Source organism: Polypterus senegalus, chromosome 6, assembly GCF_016835505.1.
Source record: "Polypterus senegalus isolate Bchr_013 chromosome 6, ASM1683550v1, whole genome shotgun sequence".
In the NCBI taxonomy this organism is placed as follows: Eukaryota; Metazoa; Chordata; class Cladistia; order Polypteriformes; family Polypteridae; genus Polypterus; species Polypterus senegalus.
Window position 1 is genome coordinate 46,992,001 of NC_053159.1, and position 22,591 is coordinate 47,014,591.

Consider the following 22,591-nt stretch of genomic DNA (forward strand, 5'->3'; position numbering starts at 1 on the left):
TAACCTCAAACCTTTAGACACCATGATAAACTACAGAAAGGGACACGAGTGAACACACAATACAGTTTTAAATCACTGATTTATTTATTCAATGAACAAAGTTATCCAACACCCCCAAATTGTTCCAATACCTTGTTGCAGCAACTTTAGCCCCAATAATCACAACTAAAATGCCTGTTACAATTTGATACCAGTCTTTTAAGTTGCTGTTGAAGCATTTAGTAAACTCTTCTTAAGAGCACTGCTTTAAATCAGACACACTGGTAAGTTGGCAAGGACAAATTGATTGTTTGAGGTCTTGCCACTGCATTTCATTGGGTTCAAGTCAAAACTTTGATTAGGCCACTCTAAAACTTTAATTGTATTTCTTCAAAGCCTTTCAGTTGTAAACTTGAATAATTGGGGTAATCAAGACAGTGACCCATAACACAAAAGCTTCAGCTTCAGGTCATGGACAGATGACTAGACGGTCTCCTTAAGAACATTCAAGTGAAGTGCAGAATGCATGGTTTCTTTAATAATGGCAAGTCTTTCAGGTCACAAAGCAGCAAAGCGTCTCCTCAGTATTATTTTCTACACATGATGTTATTCTGTTGACTACTGTATTAGCTTTATGCCAGACGAAGTTGGACCTGTCATCTATAGAGCTTCTTGAGTTGTCTGTCGACAGAACATTATTCTAAAAGACTTGGAGGTGATCCGGCTATTGGACACTATTTTGTTTCAAAATGTTAGGAAATATTTATTAACCTACTGAATATTCTAAGATAGCTCTCATATACAAATATGATAAATCCAAATATGACAAATATCTTCCAAATTTAGAACATTCCAAGTCTGTTTTAATTTTAATTTAAATAGATCACGCTTAAATAGCAGGCAAAAATTTGATGCTTTTAACTTACAGATTTTCTTCAAGTTTTCTACAATGCAAACACATACTAAATACACAGCTAAAATCTTTCAAGCAATCAAGAACACCTCAGCTATTATGATTTCAGCTTTTTAAATCATTTAAAATAAAAATTTTAATAATCACTACCAAAAAAATTCTGTAGAAATTCCACAAATGCACTAAACAATTTATTTTGAATTAGAGTTTAAACCAGAAGAATTTGCCTTGTTTTCTGAGCAAATGACAGTACTGCCTTAACCATTTGTTTTGAACATTACTATGTGCCTTTTTAATTGTATTTTTTAAAACTGATTTACTATGTGAGCTATGGAAATGTCACCTGCATCACACACTGACCATATTTCACAGTCTAGTTTAAAAAACTATTCAAATACAACTGCATAATGTGATACCTAAAGAATACATATTCTTCCTCCAAAATGTAACTTTTTTTTCAAGCGTCAAGGAATTCTCTTCAAGAAAAACAATTCTGGGTCATGGGGGAGAAGAACCTTTCCCAGTAGCATCAGGACCCACATTTACACCAATTCAGACTCACCAATTAATCTAATTTCCATATTTTTGGGAGAAGGGTGCATGCAAACATGGGATTGTATGTGCAGACTCTACATAGACAAAGACAGGTACGTGATTTTGGCCCAGGATTAGAAATCAATAAAGTGGCTGTGCTAATCACTGCGTCACTCTGCTGCCTCTAAGAAAACTCAAACCTGAAAGCAAACGCTTGACATATGAAAGGGGCTTTTTTTTGTTTGTTTGTTTTTTTTTTTTACACAGAAAAATATTTCAGTTAGCATCTGCACTGAGGATGATCAAAATAATGTATCCGCAGCTAAAATCTAAAAGTAAAAATAGGCATCACGCATGTTTTTAATGACTAGTTTCACCCTTGAATTAGGTCTTTGTAATCAGTGTTCTGCTAGTTGGCCAGTGGTCATTTGCATACATACGACTGGCTCATAAATAGGACATTCTGTATAAAGTAAATATCGCTTTACTCATGTTTTAAAATTATCTCGCCGTCACTGCCCTTTGGCACGGTACCATTTTTTGACACCTTTCATTGCATTACACACTTCGACTGTAATAACATGCCGTCTTTAAAAGTTTCACTATTTTCACCTATCAAAATGGAACAGAATTAACATCGTAAGTAAAACAACGTAAAGGTCGCAATTGCCATCGTAATGGGCATTCACTCACCTCTGATCTTTAGTCCGTCCAAAGAGGAGGCTACCACGCCGTAAGACTTCCGCCGTGAGAAATTACACACCTTACATGCCTTTTCGGTAGACATTGTGTGGCTGTAGCGTTAAGTAAAAATGGCACAAAAATAGAGAGAAACAAAAACACACCCAGTTAATTTTTTCCAGTCTGAACGCTTTAGGGAATTTGATTCTATCGGAGAATTGTGAATCTGCTTGTTTAGTTTTCGACAAGGAAGAGGCGGGACTGAGTAGAGCATTGTGGGATTTGAAGTATCTTACAAACAAGGGGACCTTACGACCAAACCTTCATCAAAAAACTGTTCACAGGTACGTCAAACCTGACACAGGAAAATGGCAAAATTATTGCTTATATTTAAGGAAAATCAAATTAAACCTGTCAGACTGCAATACTACAGCAGATAACCGTTATAAGTGATAACTTCGCAGCTTCGCAACTTTTTTCTCCCTTTATATCCCTTCAAAATAGCAGCGAATTTATATTTACTAGTTAGAAAGATTTTTTTTTTATTGTTCAGAGGAGAGAAAGAATCTTGCTGTTTAAATGTTTTTCACAGAAACATGCAAAGTTGGGATGATCCACCTATTCTCTTGACCAGGTGAAATGTAAGCAAACAATGGCATAGTTACGTACGGCTTTAGCCTCTGATCTTTGCGAGCCCTCCCCCTGCCTGCGTAATGGACTTATTCTGTGTTCTATTTGAAGTGGGGAGTCGGAATTTCCAAGTCCCTTGTCAGAATTTTCACCTACAACGCCCCCTTAAGTCAGATTTACAATTTAGAAACACATGGCCGGTCTGTCAACTCCGAGTTTGTCCGACTTCAGACATCAATCTAAAATGCCAACTTACACCACAAACTTTAGTGAAAGCTGTAGTATTATACTGTTTATTGGCACTTCTATTTGTGTCTCATACGCACAGTTCTATCCAACCTCTACAGATATATGTGGAAATATTGCTGTGGTGTTTGGATATGCAAAATACACCATAATGCATTGTTACCAGTTGTTTTTTATTCCGTTGATGCAAGCACAACAAAGGTTTGCTGGATATGTCCTTATTGGTTTTCCAAATGTTTTACTGGAACGAGATCAACTCAGGTGTGACGTCTTTCCCAGCTCCAACCCCCAACTTCCGAGGTAAACTAAACGAAGCATTAGGTTTCCAGTACCTGATTTTCGAGAGCCCGGCCCTTTTTTGCTCCTGTTCTGCATTCCGAATTTTCTTCAATACCACAAAAAACTCCTCAGGGAACCACCCCCAGCTTTTTCATCCAACGCATATCATACGGTGTATGGTATTAGCTGGAGAGGGTGCTAAGCTCCAAATTAATGCTGAAGCTAGTACACAAACAGTAAAAGCATACACACCCTTCCTATACTGAAAAGAAAGTGCATGTGCCACAATTTTGTTGGAAATACAAACCACAAAACTACAGGGAACAAGTTGACGAGCTTCTGTCTTTCTGCCTAGAACTTGGATGCAACATGTCTTTAAATGTCCATTTCATAAACTCTTATTTGGAATTTTTTTCCCCAAGGACATGGAAGCAGTTTCTGATGAACATGGGTTGACATTCCACCAGGATATCACTCAAATGGAGAACAGTTATAGTGGAAAATGGAGCAAGTCAATTTATCAAACATCTGCATTGTCATTCCACCATGAAACACCTTTATAAGATTATAAGAGGAAATTTGTAAACAATAAATACAGTATATTCAAAGCAATCAAATGTGTAATGTATACATATTTTTAATTTTTTATTGATTATATTTTTTTCAAGTCTAAATAATTAATTTAAAATATAAATTATTTTTCTTTGCTAAAACAAAAACCGAGTGTGACAGAGCAGTTCTTTACCAAATTTGGTTTCTGCACTCTCACATCTATAAAGAGCACCTAAAATGTTTGACAGGAACCAAAAAAAAATCTGTAGACCAGTGTAATCAGTTCCAGAAAAATCATACATTTTTTCCTAATGTAATTTTACTTTCATTACACTGTTAATAAATATATGTCTTCTTTTTTTTATTACTATTTTTTTAATACGCTGTAATGACTGGCAATCAGTGGAATGGATTCAGCCTTTAGACAATGCTAGCATAACTGGACCCTTAAAAGAACACTGGGTAATTTCCATGGCCATCACTATCCTCATCCTCTGCTCCTTTATTTCAGTCCCATGCTCTTTCAGCTGTTTTTTTCACTGTCTTCAGACTCATGTCACAGACTCTGTCTCACACCGCTAACCTGCGGTCAGACACCACACCGTTTGGCACATTTTCTGCAACTCTGTAAGCCAAACCCAGCCAGATCCTTCCCAAGACTCTCCAGCTGCCACTCATCCAGGCCAATGGATTTTACGAGCAGATAAGTGCCTCCTAAATGCTTTTTAAATAGGTACTCTATATCCGCTCTCTCCTCTCCATACTCTGCACTCTGTCTACTTTTATGGCCAGCTTTTCCTGATGGTCCCACCCCTTCTGATAGTCCTCAGACACCTGGTCAACTTGTCACTCTCATGTCCTCTCCATGGGCATTATGCTACTGCCCTTTTGAGATCTTTTCCTCAAAGGTAACATAAAGTTCTTTATACAGGATATTCAAGGTGAGTATGTTTGTGTTTGTGGAATTGATTTCTCAATTTGCCATCCTGGTTGGCTCAGTCTGAAAAAATAACTGCCAAATTCAATGCAGATCCTGCTCTCCATCTCGACTTGTTAATTAGCTCTTAACTCACTATGGATCCCAGTGTAATGACCTGGAGAAGTGAGGAGAAGGAGGAATTGATTTAGCAATTAGAAAATGGTGGTGGCAAGTGGCCCTCAAAAGGACTGTTGGTTCTTCAGCAGCTGCTGCCACTGTCTCAATCTTCCTGATCTCTTCCCATGCAACATCAAATGTTCTCGTCTACTACATTCATTGCCTGCACACTCATGCCACCAAATCTGCCCTAAATGGCTCAATTGTGGTCAGAGAAAATCTCATTTGCCTTATTCCTGAGGCTCACTGTTGGCAATGCACTTAGGCCAATGGGATTTTTGACCACTGGAAGATGCTGCATGGGCTCCCATACTACTCTTAACATTTTTAAACAATGTGAGGTTAACATTTAAAGTTCTGCAATGTCTTCATTTCACCTTTGTGAAAGGCTGGCAATTGGCCCACAATTAGAAAAATTGTCTTGATCAAGACCTTGCTTTTTAAGATGGCAGTTGGTTGGAATAATACCAGATAATAAAATATCAATGTCTGCTGTATGAATACATAACACAGGCATACAAACCTTGACCAAGGTGGAAAGATGAACTTTTTGCACAAGCTCACAGATGAAGACAGTGTCTGGAGAAAATGCACTAAATTTGTGTTCAGGGCTAGTCTCAGCCCCAAATCTCACAACATATTGGAGCTGTAGTTATGGTATTGGATCGTCTCTGCTGTTGAAGGATAGACTGGGCTTTCTTTGGAAAATTATTGTTGATTTTTTTTTTCACAGATATCAGAAGAAGTTGATATTGATGAGAAATTTGACAGTTTCAAAAGTTTTTGTATGATGGAAAATAAAACTCTTGGATTTCCCTCCCTAGAGAAATAAATTGTTTTAGCTGAGATTGCTTCTCTGTATGAGTCCATATGTTCTTTATAAATGTCTGTATTTCTTTTTATAGAAACATTCTAATTGTCTGCCATACAGGTTCATAGTATGCAGAGGTAAATGAAAGTGCTGAATATATAAAAGAAATAACACGATTTTAAAAGCACAAGGTTCTGAAGTTCATCCATCCATTATCCAACCCGCTATATCCTAACTACAGGGTCACAGGGGTCTGCTGGAGCCAATCCCAGCCAAACACAGGGCACACGGCAGGAAACAAACCCTGGGCAGAGCGCCAGCCCACCGCAGGGCAAGGTCCTCAAGTTCACATTTTAATACACTATTATAACAGTGAACCAATTGTTAAAATTTAGAGAAACATAAAAGAGCAGAATATTGTACATGTAGTAATTCTATTAGAGAAACTCAGCCACAGGGATGCGAAAACCAGTATAAATTGTGTTGGTTTGGCCATGTGCAGAGGAGAGATGCTAAGTATATTGGAAAAAGGATACTAAGGACAGAGCTGCCAGGCAAGAGAAAATGAGGAAGGCCTAAGAGAAGGTTTATGGATGTGGTGAGAGAGGACTTGCAGGTGATGGGTGTAACAGATAGAGATGCAGAGGACAGGAAGATATGGAAGAAGATTATCTGCTGTGGCAACTCCTAACAGGAGAAGCCGAAAGAAGAAGAATTAATTCTATAAGAGAGAAAACTATCAAGATGCTTTGATGTGTACAACTAATAATCTTAGCAGGGGACATATAGGCAAACTGATTAACATATTAAGTACGTCTACCATATGGTCTGATATCATGAATTCCAAACATAATAATTTAAAATGCAAAGTACAAACCAAATCAAGACTATGATCTTTTATGTCATTAGGAAACTTAATGTCTTAAAATAAAAAAAAAAAACATTCTAATTTGCTGTTCTAGTGTCAGCATGACTACTGAAATGACTAAGTACAAGCAGAGCAGGTCACAATGAGCTAACAGTCATTCAGCAAATTTCAGAAAGAATCTCGGAGAACGATCTAGAAGTGAGGCGATAGGCAAGTAAAGGCACACACTGCCAGTCAGATATCTTAGAGTAAATACTGAAAAAATGCTGCACTTAAACGGTTGACCAATTTAAAATTTGAACACTAAACTAGTATTAGTCCACCACCTCGATCATCTGAACATTGTTTGTCTATGCATGACCATTCTAATGGGTAGCTTCATTCAAAATCACTTGATCGCATACTCTGCATCACACGTTTTTTCTCAGCAGTTAAACTCAGAGTTGGAGATGACCTCCTGAGAGTACCACCGGTACTTACTAGTCCGCAGTTTATTAAGCTTCTGCAGCCAGCTCGGGAAGTTCGTTGCTGATTGATTGACCCAGTATATTCTTTCATAAGAATTCAAAGACACCTTTCAAATAAAAATAGACAAATACAGTACACACTCGTTATGTAACCTCACAGTACTGTACCCCTAGCGCTGAATGAGCAGCTAATCTTTTAATCTCACCTTTCATCTTCTCAAATGGACAGTTTAGGCACCTACCACCAGCTCTGTATCTTGTTTTGTTCTCCTTTCAAAGATTTTGCTGATGAAGGTCCAGCATGCCCTGATTTGTGTTTTCTTTTTTTGGGTTGGGGGAATTAACTTTCACAACGCTTTTCCTGAATGCTTAAACGCCTTGTCAATTCCCTCTTCGGTCTAAATTCAGTTCTCCGTACATTCACGAGTGATCGGCAGTGTTTAGGACCCAGCAGCTTCACTTCTGACCTCCTCAAAAATCACATGACAATTTCTGCAACAAAGTCACACTCGCAAAATATTGAATTAGAGTAAGTGCGAAGACGAATCGTTGAAATTATTATTCCATATGGAATGTCTGAAGTTCGAAAACAAACTCGCTGCTCCTTTCTATGCGTTTTGCTTTATTTTTATCGTTTGGCAACTTCAGGTAAGTGTACTTTTTTCCGGGAACAAGCAAAAGCAGCTATTTTAACTGTATCACGTATCACAGAGTATATAGCTTTTACCACTTAAGAGGAGGAAGATGCTGCAAAGAATATCTTTGAAAACGCCGTGATTTATTCAAGTTTTTAAAACTATTCTTGATGTTAACAAGTGCAAGGGTTCCACTGTTAATAAAAACAGGAATTGGCAATAAACAGCAACAAACTCCATAGCAATACACACTTGAGAACTTCACACATACAGGACTAAGTTAAGTTTAGCAAAATTAGCATGTGAGAGAAAATCTAGAATGATTAAATGTATGGCATGTCAGTAATGCATCTAGTTGGGCTGGGAAATTGAACTTAAGCGCAAAATGCATATCTCTGGGCTCAAAGCTGACTCTGATATTGTATGTACTGTAATATTTTCTCAGTGTGCAAATTCTAATACACTTCCAGTACTTGAAATCCGCCCACTCGGGTCAGTGTTCTGCAGAGACACCCTTCTCAATTCATAGGGGAGAGTACTTTCCTGACACTGGCTTCGAGGTGGAAGTGTTTCAGAAGCAGTTTTTAAAGGAGAAAAGCAGTCAAAAGACGCGCACAACTAGCCACCCCAGCTTATAGAAAAACTGAACTAATTATGACGTTTGTGTCAAAAGTACAGAAGAAGCATACGGAATACAATCGGATTAAGCTAAACTAAATTTTTCTTTCATGGGAATTGTTAAGATTTTGTTGTCTGCTTTTGATTCCGAATTCCGTTTGCGACTCTACAGGAGACAGTATGTTTACTCCATCAATCTGACATTTTAAGTCCTTTTGGGCTAAGCGACTTCACTGACATAAAAAAATGGTGCATCCCAGTTTACCGTTATGAATTTACGGAAGCGTTTTAGAGCCACAAAGAAGAACAAAATAGAGCCACAGTGAAGAAAAAAAAGTCTTATTTCTTAATTAAAGCCGAAATGTCCACTTTAATATCGCAGGTTATTTCGTCATTAAACTACAACGTCGTAAACATAATCTTAAAATGGACGTTTAATTTACTAGTTTCTCAAACCCCATCGTAACTAAAGTAGCTTGTTAAACCCTTCGTATTCTAAGTGTCCCCCGACCCAGTTGTTAACCGTACGTGCTTCTTAAACGAACTTCCTTTTGCACTGAGAGGATTTCAGGTCTATGAACATTCAGAATACTAATATTTATACTTGGTATTATTCTCATGATGAAATGCATTAAAGTATGTACATTACATTTTATAGATAAAAGTTTATGCTGTTATTAATTAAACGTGGGGGAACGGTGGGGCAGCGGTGGCAGTAAGTAGGTCATGTCCTGGGTATTCCCAGCCTGGAGTTTAAAAGTTTTCATGGTGGATTTCCTCGACCTGCTTCGATTTTCTTCCAAAGGTATGCAGGTTTCGGAATTTTGGTGATGCTAAATGAACGATGGTGTATGTGTTTGCTCGTGTTCGCCTTGGCTATGAGCTGGTGCCATGTTCAGGATTGCCTCACGCACCAGGAAAGCATATTTGATTCCTCTCATATATTAAACTGACCTCGGGCCATAATGTTATCAAATGTATATTATGTATCATTTTTTCCTATAGTTGCATTTTTTTCTTGAGAATCGAATTTTTGAATAATAGTGATAGTAGTTAAAATCTCTATAATTAATTGTTGTAGATAGGTGTAAATTAAGTAAATCACATGATACAAGCTGTCCACCATAACTAAATAATGTCAGAATTAATCTAGTAAAAATGTCATTCAAATAACTAAACATTAACTAACATTAATTTTCATTATTCATCATTTTACCATTATAAACACATATGCATTAAAAGATCTTGACATGTTAGCTTGGTATATTAACTAAGTTTCAAACTGCCATTTAGGAAAAGTAGCATATTAACATTTACAGGGTTAATCTGATTTTCACCCTAGGCTGTGTATCTCTCTCATCTTTGAAAATATTTTTTATTCAGGATCAGAGGTTCTCTGTTTATTCTGATCAGCCTCCCTATACAACACAAATTTTAAAGGATAAGTTTAGCTTTTGAGTTGAAGTTATTTCTTCAAAATAATTTCTACTTTTTTCTACATTGTTATAATGTTCTGATTATGGTATATATTAATTTGCATCATGAAATTGCATTTGTATGAATTTAAAAAATACCTAGTCTGTTCTTGCTTTTTAAAATTGAGCTCAAGGAATACCAGTCCATATATGAAAAAGTAAAAAATCTTAAAGCTCACCAAATACTGTATGTCCACTTTGAATCAGGAGAGGTTTCAGTTTAAGAAAACAACTTCTGGTTTCCAAGCCATACTTGTAAACTGGAAGTAGTAAATGTTATCACAGATTCTTTGTACTATTTTCCTTAGGTAAGGATGCATTTCCTGTCCTTCCTGCTACAGCTAAGGTGCAATTTCTGATGTCAGCTTTAAATAAAAAAAATCTGACATTTCATTGTTGTATTTTCATACAAAGTCTACTCATATCTGTAGTTGTGCCCCTTTTCAACATTCTGTACTTCACATGCAGCTTTCCCTGTCTTGTTTCTGCCACCTTCTATTTTCACATGGGAACTGATGCAGACTGTTCTAATTACTCCAAGTGTGTGAAAAACATTGTAATGCTATTAACACTAGAATTACCAAAGCCTACGAAAAAACCTGTAAATCAATCCCACCTTAAATCCCTTCGCACCTCTCTGTGAGCACCTTTTGTCTTGTAAATGTGTCGATAAGCAGCAAGCAGCCTGCTATCATATCCCCCCATCACCGCACAGTTTTCTCAGCTCAAGTTTACCTGTGTGTGAGTTGCCTGGAGTTGTATAGAGTAAATACTATATCATTATTTGGAACACATGCATTTCATGTGTGTTCCGTGTCCACAACAATCTATGTAAACACATCGATAAAACAGAAATGTTTTTCATGTTTTAGTAATAATTGACAAAATGTAGACATGAAGTTTATAATGTGTGAAGCCTGAAGTCCAAATATCAAATAAACACTTTCACAAAAGGTACAAATAGAACAAGCATGCATCTATTCAAGAATATAACTGCAGAAAAAGAACCCGCGTTAGTGTGCAACATTGACACCCCTTTGATATGACTGCTTTGGTGGCGCAAAGGTAACAACTGTTGACTGGTAATCAAAACTTCACGAATTCGACCCCGGACGACTCTGTTTTGAGAAGTGAGCTGCTCTTATTCTACAATTTTAGAATAAAACATACATTTGATTTGAGTCTGTAACAGCCAGTGTAAATTTATGATACTTTATAAAGGTTAGCCTTGGTTTTTTTTTTTTATTCAGTTTTATTCTCTCAGTTGCGTTTACGCTCCCCCCGATCTGAAACTACTGTTTTCACATGAAGACGTCCTATAACAGAGGTGAACTCGGATGATGATGAGGGTACTACATCGGAGAAAGAATGCACATTGCACTTTTGTCATCACTGTACTTTGTATATGAACACATGGAGCTCTGCAGTCTACTTGTGACTTTACGCTGTATGTATAAGTAACTAAATCAAGGTAAATAGGTAAATAACATTCAATCTGGCTCTTATGTACAAAGCACTGTGACTGCAGCTTCCACCTGCAGCTATAGACTCTTCAGTACGCGAGCGACTCTCTCTGTATGTTAATGTACCCTATAGTGGACTTCCTACCTTGACCAGAACTGATTTTTCCATAAACCTTATTATGTTAAGATAGTTCTTAGCTCCCTGTGACCCTACTGTTGGATTGAGTAAGTGCAGTGAATGAACAGACGGGTGATGTCCTCTTCAGCACTGCAAGTCTCTTCCTAGGCAACATAGGGAAACCTAATATGAAAAATTCCTAAAACAACAAACAGTTTTTTTTCTTTCTGCTGAATTCATAACCTCAGTGTCCTTTCTTTTAGACAGTTTTTGTTTAAAGACTACAGAAAAAAATTAAAAAATAGACGCAACATAGCAAAAACAATAAGCACTAAGTATCATCTTGGTGTCTGACCAGTAAATACTGACAACACTGAGAAGAGACTGCAAATTTCATGTTCTCTTTACAAAATAAGACAGAACTAAAAGAACAGTATATGAGTATTAGCATGGTGTAAGCAGCGAGCGATTGAAATACATGTATTGTACATATATATTTTGTTATCTATAGTCCATTCTTTTTGGTAAAGAACTCTGTAAAGTTTCAGTGCAACCTACAGTGCCCTGATCTGAAGCATCTGCTTACAGCAGACAAGAGGCATTACTCTTGACCTGTAGCCTAGTCCAATGGATGAGCAATGTGGTCTGTCGCCAACCTGCAGAAAGAGATCCAGTCTGAAAAGTGTACCTCTGCAGTAAGCAGAATTTATCCATCCATCCATTTTCTAACCCGCTGAATCCGAATACAGGGTCACGGGGGTCTGCTGGAGCCAATCCCAGCCAACACAGGGCACAAGGCAGGAACCAATCCTGGGCAGGGTGCCAACCCACCGCAGGACACACACAAACACACCCACACACCAAGCACACACTAGGGCCAATTTAGAATCGCCAATCCACCTAACCAGCATGTCTTTGGATTGTGGGAGGAAACCGGAGTGCCCGGAGGAAACCCACGCAGACACGGGGAGAACATGCAAGCTCCACGCAGGGAGGACCCGGGAAGCGAACCCAGGTCTCTTAACTGCGAGGCAGCAGCGCTATCACTGCGCCACCGTGCCGCCCGCAGAATTTATTGTTGAGTTTTTTTTTTTTAAAGTAGCACACATTTTCTGTGCTACTACTTTGTATTTATATGTTGCTTTTGCCCTTATTTCAGTTTATTGCAAATCATGAAAGAAAAATTACTCAAATTTTTCTACTTTGTCATTTTACATATGCTGTCTTCTCTTATTTCAATGTAGTCTCTCATTATCTGCACTACTGATATTAAGAATAATGAATTCACCTTTGGTCAGAGCTGTGTTCTCCTCAGCACTTGTGGGGAATCCTAAAATTTGCAAAATATATCCCTCTTTCTACTCTCCGGTGTTCGAGTTGGAAGTGGAATGTGTCCAGTTTGACAGACAAGTATGTATTTTTGGATCCTAGCAACTTCTTACAATTTCTGGCAGTTTAAAAGACAGTGTGTGGAGTCAGTGAAAATAGGAGGTTTGTGGCAGCTGATGCAAGTATATAACAGTGGGGTGGGACAAGTAGTAAGTTAGAACATATACTTCATCACATTCTTTATAACATGTATAGTGTTATATCTAAGTAGTCCATTTTTTTTTTCCAGACTGCAGACTGCCGCTCGTTCAGTGTCGATTATGAGAAGGACTGCTTCTTGAAAGATGGAAAGCCATTTCAGTATGTTTCGGGCAGTATTCATTACTCAAGAGTTCCACGTTTCTACTGGCAGGATAGACTCAAGAAGATGTACATGGCAGGATTGAACAGTATTCAGACGTAAGAGTATTACATACCATTCATATTTCCTAACATAAACTGACTATATAATATTATAAAGAACAATGCTTTTAACCAAAATCTCTTTAAGGTCTTTCTTTTACTGACTACAGCGAGGTATGGAAGGGAACCAGTTAATAATACATTTTGTAATATGGAAGGATACATTTCTTCACAAAGAGGAGAGTAGAATATTTGCAATGGAAACCTTCAGAGATCACCTCAAATATGGTGGAAACATTAGATGAATGGGAAACTATGTGCCATATTAAGCTAAACAGTCTGTCCTCCATAAAACTACTCTTTTAATCTTTTTTGCATCAACTATGCTCAGGTCCATTGACCTGTACTGTTCAAAATTGCCTTCTATGGTCCGTCAATGTGTGGTTTATTTTGTTAAAAGACACTTGTTCAGTAAAATTACTCATGCAGTTCTGTCAATTAGTTTGCTTAAAGGAGACTTTGTATTTCATAAAATAGCATGTTACATTGAGAAAAGGATTTAAGAGATATGTCAAGTCTTGTATAATGTTATCATGTTATAATGTTATACTGTACATAAGAAGTGCAGACACCTTTTTCAATATACTGTGATTTTATTTTTTTCTTCCTTTATCTTTAGACTTTAGCTCCATCAAAGGGGTTAAAGTATGACAAGTTTACAAGTTGTTTATTTACTTAATCAGATTAAAATATTCAGAATAATTCAAAGTACGCAGGAAATATGAAAAAGTTAACTTTAACGTCAACTGTGTACTGCTTAAAATACCATTCAGTTCAAACATTTTAGAAGTTGAAGCAAACCTGACATTTGACCATCTGGGACAATGTTCAGAGCCTAAAGCACAAGTTTTCATGTTAAGTCTTGTAGTGCAAAAAAGAGAACAAACACAAAAACTGTTTTGGGGCATCATGTGGCCAACTTTGTATAATTGAACATTATGAAAATTGAAATAAATAGCGTGGTAATAACACTAAAGGGAGTCATTCTGTCATAAATTTAGGCAGACTGCACAAAATGGTGTTTTCTCGGTTTAAGAGGCATTCTGGGAGCAAGAGGTGGTCCAGGTGTGCAGATCTCAGAAGTGATGTCATAGATGGAGCAGTGTCAATCTTCTTTAATGCAGAGAGATCATTATTATGCAGAACCACCTTATGTCTCGGTGGACAATTACAATCCCTTAAGCTGTTTCCCAAGTGCATGTGTGTGACAGTACACTCCCTGTTAGCCCAGATCTATCGGATCAGGTGACCCAAGCCGTGAGGTCATGGACACAAGACAAGGTATCAGCATTAGCATGGAGAAAACCCCTACAATGCAGGACTTGGAACCAAAAAGGCTTCAGATCCATGAACCATCTGGTTAGACAAGGATTCTACTTCTTGTGCATGGCCATCCACTGTAAAGAGGCATGGTCCATCACCAGGGTGAACTCGTGTCCCAGAAGGTAGTTTCTCAGCTGGTAAATTTATTGCAAGGGCCTCTTTCTCCATTGCTGCATACCTGGTTTCCCGATCCAGTAGCTTCCGACTACATAATGGGGTGTTCAACATCGTCAATGCTTTGGTTTGACTCAACCCAGCCAAAACAAAAGGTAGAAAAAAATCCAGAGTTTTTAAAATTAGTGCTGAAGTGAGGGCCTGTTTTAAGTCACAGAATGCACCCTCTGCTTTCTCATCCCATGTCACCGCATTAGGAGTCCGTTTCTTCGTCAAATCCGTCAGTGGTGCTGCCCTCTGGGAGAAAAGGGGTACGAACCAAAGATAATACCCGGCCTGTCCAAAGAAGGCTTGGACCTGCCTCTTTGTTTTCAAACAGAGCCAATTCATTATGGCACCATCTTTGGTGCATGGTGAATATACAGTACAGTTTTCTGTGATTTTTCATATTGATTGAATTGTTATGACATTAAGTTTAATTGCTTTGTCAATTGTTGATCTATGATTGTATATTTATTAGTTATTAGATCTTTTTACCTGTCCTATTTCATTTGCTGAAGGAACAGGTCCTAGTCTAATGTAACTCGATTATGTTTACCTCTTTTGTAAGTCGCTTTGGATAAAACTGTCTGCCAAGCAAATAAATGTAAATGTATCTCTGCCCACCACGTAGCTTTAATACTTTGCTTATGTCAATTTATTAATTTATTCTTAGCCCGTCTTCGCTTAGAGTCAGGAATATTGCATGCACCTGTTGTATGTAATCCTCCCATGTTCTGGAAAAGATGACAATGTCATTGCGGTAGATGACACTATAGGATTGGTGGGGATGAAGCACTCTGTTCATCAGATGTTGGAAAGTCTCTGGTGTCCTGTGCAAACCAAATGGGAGGACCCTATACTGCCAATGACCACTCCAGGTACAGAACACTGTCTCTTCCTTTGTTGATTTCATTAACCCTTCGTTACTCGGGTGGACATTCCTGACAGGAAGCACAAAAGTGCTTCATTATTTCGTTATTTCCTCACACTCAAATAAACACTTGAGCTGGGAGAACGTTTTGTCTGACTTGAGCTGCGGCAGTGGGGGTGGTGGTTTGGAGATAGCAGGCTGCTTGTCCCTTGTGCTAATCGACCCATTTGCAAAACAAGACACTAATGGAGAGGTGTGAAGGAATTTATGGTGGCCCGGGATTCTAGTGTACAGGCCATCTAGGAATACACCAAACACATCTGTTAATGGGTTCAGAGTGATTGTGACACAGAGACTGTCAGATAGGTATGCAAAGATTTTTGTCCAAAATGTTGTTAATTTGATCCACATCCAGAACATGTGACACAGTAAGGCTCAAGCTAGATTGCAACGTTCACAGGTTGAATCTTGTCCTGGAAACATTTTGGGCAATTTTAAACTGCAGTAGATAAATGTGCTTGATAAAAGATTTTAAGTTGAATGATTGAAAGCTTTGCAGATATGGAGCTAGAGTGTATTCTGTGCATGGCTGCTTTCCACTCCTTTTCTGAAATAGTAAGTGGCAGATCCTTTCTCCAATTTGCTCTGGGATCTTTGTAAGGAAGGACTTTAAAATATTTTTATAATTGTAGAGATGCTATCTGTGTCTTCAAGACTGAACAATATTTCTTCTTCAATAGAACAAGGTGGAAGGTTAGGAAAATTAAACAGGTTCTGTTTAGCAAAGTTTCTAGCTTAAAAGTAATGAAAGAATTGTGTTAATGAGAGGATGAATTTGAAGCGTAATTGTTCCTAGGATGCAAAGACAAAATCTGTGCACATGTCTCTATATGCTTTTAATCTGAGACATTTTCCAGACATTAAAGAGTGTACAAGTTTGGGAGGGTGGAAAAAGGTAGTTGTCATTTAGAGGTACAACAGATAAAAGCTTCTCTGTCTTAAAGCGCTTCTTACATTGGTTCCATATTCTGAGCGAATGAAGGGCAATTTGATTATTAGTGTATTGATGGTAATTTTTATTAACTGGGGCACAGAAATACTGCAAGATTTTATTTCTATTCCAGACCAGGCTTGAGGATATTCATCAATTTGTGTTGATGCCCTGGGGCCTCATGTATAAAGGGTGCGTACGCACAAAAATGTTGCGTACGCCCGTTTCCACGTTCACATGGCAATCTATAAAAACTAAACTTGGTGTAAAGCCACGCACATTTTCATGACAGGTCAATCCCATGCATACGCAAGTTCTCCGCTCAGTTTTGCAAATTGGTGGCACCCAGTGTCAAAGCAGTGCTACTGTTCCTGTGTGGTTTCCCTTTATTTTTTAGATTCACATCCCTGACTCGGCTTTATCAAATACACTGAAATTAACCACATATTGTTTACTAGTTTAGGGCATATGATTGTAATATGGCCAAACTATTTCAAATACTATAGCTGCTTTAGCGTTGTCACTATCAGTGTACCACTCAGAGTATTTAACCCACTGTATCTGAGTGTGGAATCACAGCTGTACAGCAGCTGATCGGATTATCGGGATACAGCATCTAGCACACGCTGTCTCAACCATGCACACAGTCTATTTAAACTTTCCCATAAAGTACGGCAAACACTTCAGAGTCTTTCCTGTAGGGACCTCACGCCTCAGAAATTGTTTCTTCCCAAAAGCTCTAAACACACTCAATCAGTTCATCAAGTGTTCCTTGTAGAACTGTTTGTACTGATAAGTACAATCACCTCAATGTAAAATTGCATTACAGTTATAGTATTGCACAACCTGAGCCACTTTATAAAGCACGTATTTACTTATGATGACGATTGGCTTCTAAGGTAATTTAGATTTCCAAGCGCTATCTTCTTGGAACTGTTGATACAATTTTTAAGATGAAATGCAGTAAAGCATGTTTATAACATTGTACATATAAGTTTTAAACTTCATTAAAATAATGTATATAGTTAAGAATTAAACATGTGAGGACACAGTGGACAGCAGTATCGACGCTATTCCTGTCTCGCGCTGTATTCTTGCTGGGATTGGCGTGACCCTGGGCGGATAGATGGATGGAATAATTAAACATGTACTACAAAGATATTTCATTGTTCCATAAAAGTTTTGAAGAATCTGCATTCTAAGCTTACAGATGGCTTGGCATCTATTACAGAGCTGATTGTGTGGCGATTGGTTACTTGTAGAAAGAAAATGAAGGAGAGGAATTGGGGGTCTTATGTTTTGAGACAGACAGTACTACTGGAATAAATTATTTCATCGAAGGTTGTGCACGGCGCAGCAAGTATCTTATGGGAGGCAGGCACAATCTCTGGACAGGGTGCCAGCTCATCGCTAATACTGCACCACCATGTCCCAATGTTTAATACATGCTTTAATTCCTGTTATTATGAAAATTATATCTAGTATACATCTTAATATTTAAATTGTTCAGAGAGCTGTAAAATCATGAATATAATGTATTCTGTGTCCTGTTGGCGGAAGAGAAAGCCCATTTAACACACATAGACTACATAGAAGAACATATACAATACGAAGCATTTAACATGCTAATTTAGTTACGATGGGATTTGAGAAACTAGTAAACAATTTTAAGATGAAGTTTATGACGTTCTGCTTTAATGACAAAATAAACTATGTGATTAAAGTGGAAATTTCGAGATTAAAGTTGACAACTGTGTCCCCATTTTGTTTTTTTTTCTCTGTACCTTAATATGCTTCCATTTGACACTCAGACAATGGGCTACAACTCACCTTTTCACAGTGACTTTGATATCTGGCAACTTCATATTTATTTCGGGCACTTTGCGACTTTCTGAACTTTAACTTTCGAGTTTCTCTGCCACTCTGTTACTCGATCAACTTGTTTTTGTTGTTTATATCACTGCTTAAACCAACAAATAGTATGTTTTTCCTTGCCTCTACTTGGTATTCACTGAAATTCTTCTTTTTCCTCCCGTGCTTTGCCTTTGTCTTTTCACAGAACATAAGGGCTATTTATATTGTTTTGCATATTCAAAGAGGCATAATTCTGGGAGGAGTCTGGGAGGGGCGTCAGGCACGTGCAAGAGTGTTACATTTCACACAGACCATGGGCCTCATGTATAACGCCGTGCGTAGAACTCGCACTATAACATGGCGTAAGCACAAAAGCCAAAATGTGCTTACGCACAGAAAACTCCAGATGCAGGAATCTGTGCGTACTCGAATTTCCACTTTCTTCCGCTACATAAATCCCGATCAGCGTGAAAAGTAACGCTCGTGCACGCGCTTTATGTAACGCCCCAACTCCTCCCAGAATTACGCCTCTTTGAATATGCAAATCAATATAAATTGCCCTTAAGCTCAGCCGTTCTGTGAAAAGACAAAGGGAAAAGCACGGGGGAAAATATAAGAATTTCAGCGAATACCAAGTGGAGGCAAAGGAAAAACATACTATTTGTTCAAATAAACCGTAGTATAATCAACAAAAGGAAGTTGATCGAGTGACATAGCGTGTTGGAGAAACTTGAAAGCTTACGTTCACAAAATCGCACAGTGCCGGAAATAAAAAAGAAGGCACATATCACCGCTGTGAAAAGGCGAGTTGTAGCCCACTGTCTGAGTGTCATATGAAAGCTTATTAGGGTACAGAGAAAAAAAGGCACACAGTGGGGAAAAAGCACGAAATGTCAACTTCAATCTCGACATTTCCACTTTAATCACGTAGTTTATTTTGTCATTAAAATAGAACATCATAAACTTCATCTTAAAATCTTTAATTAACCAGTTTCTCAAATCACATCGTAATTAAAGTAGCACGTTAAATGCTTTGTTTTGTATTTGATTTTCTATGTGCTCTATGTGTGTGAATCACTACTTGCTTCTTAAACCGGCTCTCTTCCTCCAACTGGACACAGAATCCATTACATTCGTGATATTACAGTTCTCTGAATAACTAAAATACTGAGATGTATACGTGATATTTTCATGATGATAGGAGTTAAAGCACATTATTAAACATGAGTTTCACAGCGCAGTGATTGTGTGCTACCTTCGATTAAATAATTTATTGCAGCAGTACTCGGGGCGGCTCTAGGCTTGTGGTGGCACTGGGCAGAGGAAGAATCGGTGGCTCTTTCGCCCGCCAATGTCAGTAAGGTAGCTTATGCACAGTGGATGGCCACGCCCGTTGCAGGCACTGCATAGCCGCCTCGTGCTCATGACACAAGCATTTAACTTTTGCCGAAATTTGTCGCTGCGTTTTTAGCTGTGTCTTTATATTCTTTCTGTTTTATATTCAATATATATTGGCGTAGCCGCCACTGCAGTCCTTGCTTTTCTTTCCCCAAATACCCAATCACCACACAATCAGCTCTGTAATAGAAGTTAAGCCATCTGTAAGCTTAGAGCGTCGATTCTTCAAAACGTTTAAAGAACATTGAAATATCTTCGTAGTACATGTTTAATTATTCTATCCTTCATGACAGTCCCAGTGAAGAATATAGATTATTTAAATGACGTTAAAGTTTTATCTGTATAATATAATAAACATATTTTGCTGCATTTCACCTTAAAAATGATATCGTCATCATATGTAAATACGCGCTTTATAAAGTGGCTCAGGTTGTGCGATATTATAACTGTAGTGCAAGTTTACAGTGGGGTGATTGTACTTTTAAGTACAAACAGTTCTACAAGGTGCAACTGATTGAGTGCGTTTATAGTTCTTGGGCTGAAACTGTTTCTGAACCACGAGGTCCGTACAGGAAATGCTTTGAAACGTTTTGCCGTGGCTGAGACAGCGTGTCCTTGAAGCTGTATACCGATAATTCTCTTTCCGATCAGCTGCTGCTGTGATTCACACTCAGATACAGTGATATAAATACTCCGAGTGGTGCAGTGAGAGTAATATGGAAAAAGATGATCCGCTGTGGCAACTCCTAACGGGAGGAGCTGAAAGAAGAAGAAGAAGGTGCAGTGTGAGTAATAACGCTAAAGCAGTTATGGTATTTGGAATACTATGGCTATTCCCTGGACCATTATATTGTTACAAGTTAATTACAATCAGATGCATTACACTAATAAACAATATGCGGTTAGTTTCAGTGTATTTATAAAGCTGCGTAAGGAAAATAAGGAGTAACCACACAGGAACAGTAGCTTTGCTTTGACGCTGGGTGCCGCCAGTCTGCAAAACCGAGTGGAGAACTTGCGTACGACAAAGTATGAGGTAAGGAGGAAAAGTACGTGGCTTTACGCCAAGTGTAGGTTTTATACATCGTGATTTGAATGTGGAAAAGTTCTTACGCAACATTTCTGTGCGTACGCACCGTTTATACATGAGGCCCCAGGATTTATATAGCGGGAGAACGTTGAAGTTGGCGTCCGCACTGATTTATGCATCTGGATTTTCTTGTGAATATGCACATTTCTGCTTTTGTCCGTACACCATGTTTTAGTGTAAATTCTACGCACTGTGTTATGCACGAGGCCCCAGGTCTTTATACGTTGTATATTTACCACCCAGTAATAGAACTGAAAGTCAGGCTGTGCCATGCCCTCGTCTGCTTTAGTTCATTGTAGAGTTGCCCTTTGGATGTGTGGATGTTTTCGAATTCCAAATAAATTAAATTATGATTGAGTCTAATTTCTTAAAAAATGATTTATTAATGTATATGGGGATCCTTTGAAATAGAAGCTTCAGAAGGACGGTCATCTTAACAGTGTTGATTCTCATTGCTAATGTAAGATGGAGGGTAGACTACTTATTCACTTCACATTTAATTTCTTCCATGTGGATAGCACAATTTTGATGATAAAGAGCTTTACATTTGCTTGTGATATTTACCCCTAGATATTTAAACTGATCTGCTAAAATAAATGAGAAGCTGTGCAGCCTGATATTGTGAGCTAGTGAATTCACTGGAAAGAGCACACTTTTATTCAAATTGATTTAGAGTCCAGATATTTTTTGAAAATCTGCTAATGTTTTTAGGACTGCTGGCACATAATTTTGTGGGTCAGATATATATAGTACCATATCATATGCATATAGTGATATTTTCTATTCAAATTGTTCTCTGAAAATCTTCTTTATCTCTGATGCATTTTGAAAGTATACAGCCAGTGGTTCAATGGTGATTGCAAAGAGCAAAGGTGATAAGGAGCAACCTTGTCGAGTACCACGTTCTAGTTTAATGTAGTCTGAAATAATGTTGCCTCTAGAGTAGTATAAAGTAGTTTGATCCATGCAAATATGTTTGGGCCGAACCCAAATTTGTGCAATGTGGTGAGTAGGTAGCTCCATTCAACCATATTAAATGCTTTTTCTGCATCTAAAGATAAGATCTCTAGGGTGTTAGATTTAATGGGAGAATACATGATATTAAACAAACGTTGAAGGTTAGAAGTTAAATACCTTTAATAAACCCAGTCTGACCTTATGATATTATAAAAGGAAACACTTTCTCAGTCCTTCTGGCTAGATCTTTAGGGATTATCATAAAGTCATTATTCAGAAGAGAGATTGATCCGTATGATGCACATTGCAGTTAAGTCCTTATTTTTGCTCGGAAAGATGGTAATTTATGCTTGGTGAAAGGTTTAAGGTAGAATTTTGTTGTTTTTAGTTTCAATAAACTTTGCTAATAATAGTGGAGCTAACGTATTTGAAAAAAAAATGTATAAAATTGCACTGGGAAGCCATCAGGGCCAGGTTGCTGCCCCACTTAGAAGCGAGTTTATAGCATCTAGTAATTCTGAAAGTGTCACAGGTTTATCCTGTTCATAGCAATAAGAGTATCTAGCAATGAATCAAGAAACTCATTATATTGTGTCTTATCTTCTTTAAACTGAGTAGAATATAAGGCATTATAGTACTCTCTGAATGTGTAGGTTATATTTTTATGGTCAATAACATTATGCCCCCCATACTCATCTTGCAGATGGTGTCTTAACCCACTTTTATTAGCAGACAAGAACTGTACAGTTTTTATATCCAAACAAATCGATTTTATTTAGGGACAAATACATCCTC

General features: G+C 37.9%; 2 protein-coding genes across 3 annotated transcripts in view; one reads left to right on the forward strand and one right to left on the reverse strand.

Annotated features, from left to right (window-relative positions):
* The window catches only part of dffa (DNA fragmentation factor, alpha polypeptide), a 31,644-nt gene extending 24,360 nt beyond the window's left edge, over positions 1 to 7,284 (reverse strand). The window contains exon 1 of one of the 2 annotated variants that reach the window (XM_039755970.1): positions 7,263 to 7,284. In XM_039755970.1, the coding sequence (XP_039611904.1) occupies positions 7,263 to 7,269 (7 nt within the window). In that variant the 5' untranslated portion in view covers positions 7,270 to 7,284. Of the gene's footprint in view, positions 1 to 2,119; positions 2,377 to 7,262 lie in introns of those variants that run through there. The other variant, XM_039755969.1, reaches the window with a different exon arrangement.
* A 262-nt stretch (positions 7,285 to 7,546) lies between these two features.
* glb1l (galactosidase, beta 1-like) overlaps positions 7,547 to 22,591 on the forward strand; it is a 197,806-nt gene continuing 182,761 nt past the window's right edge. The window contains exons 1-2 of the mRNA XM_039755971.1: positions 7,547 to 7,704; positions 12,984 to 13,153. Coding sequence (XP_039611905.1) covers positions 7,624 to 7,704; positions 12,984 to 13,153 — 251 coding nt within the window. The 5' untranslated portion in view covers positions 7,547 to 7,623. The remainder of the gene's footprint in view (positions 7,705 to 12,983; positions 13,154 to 22,591) is intronic.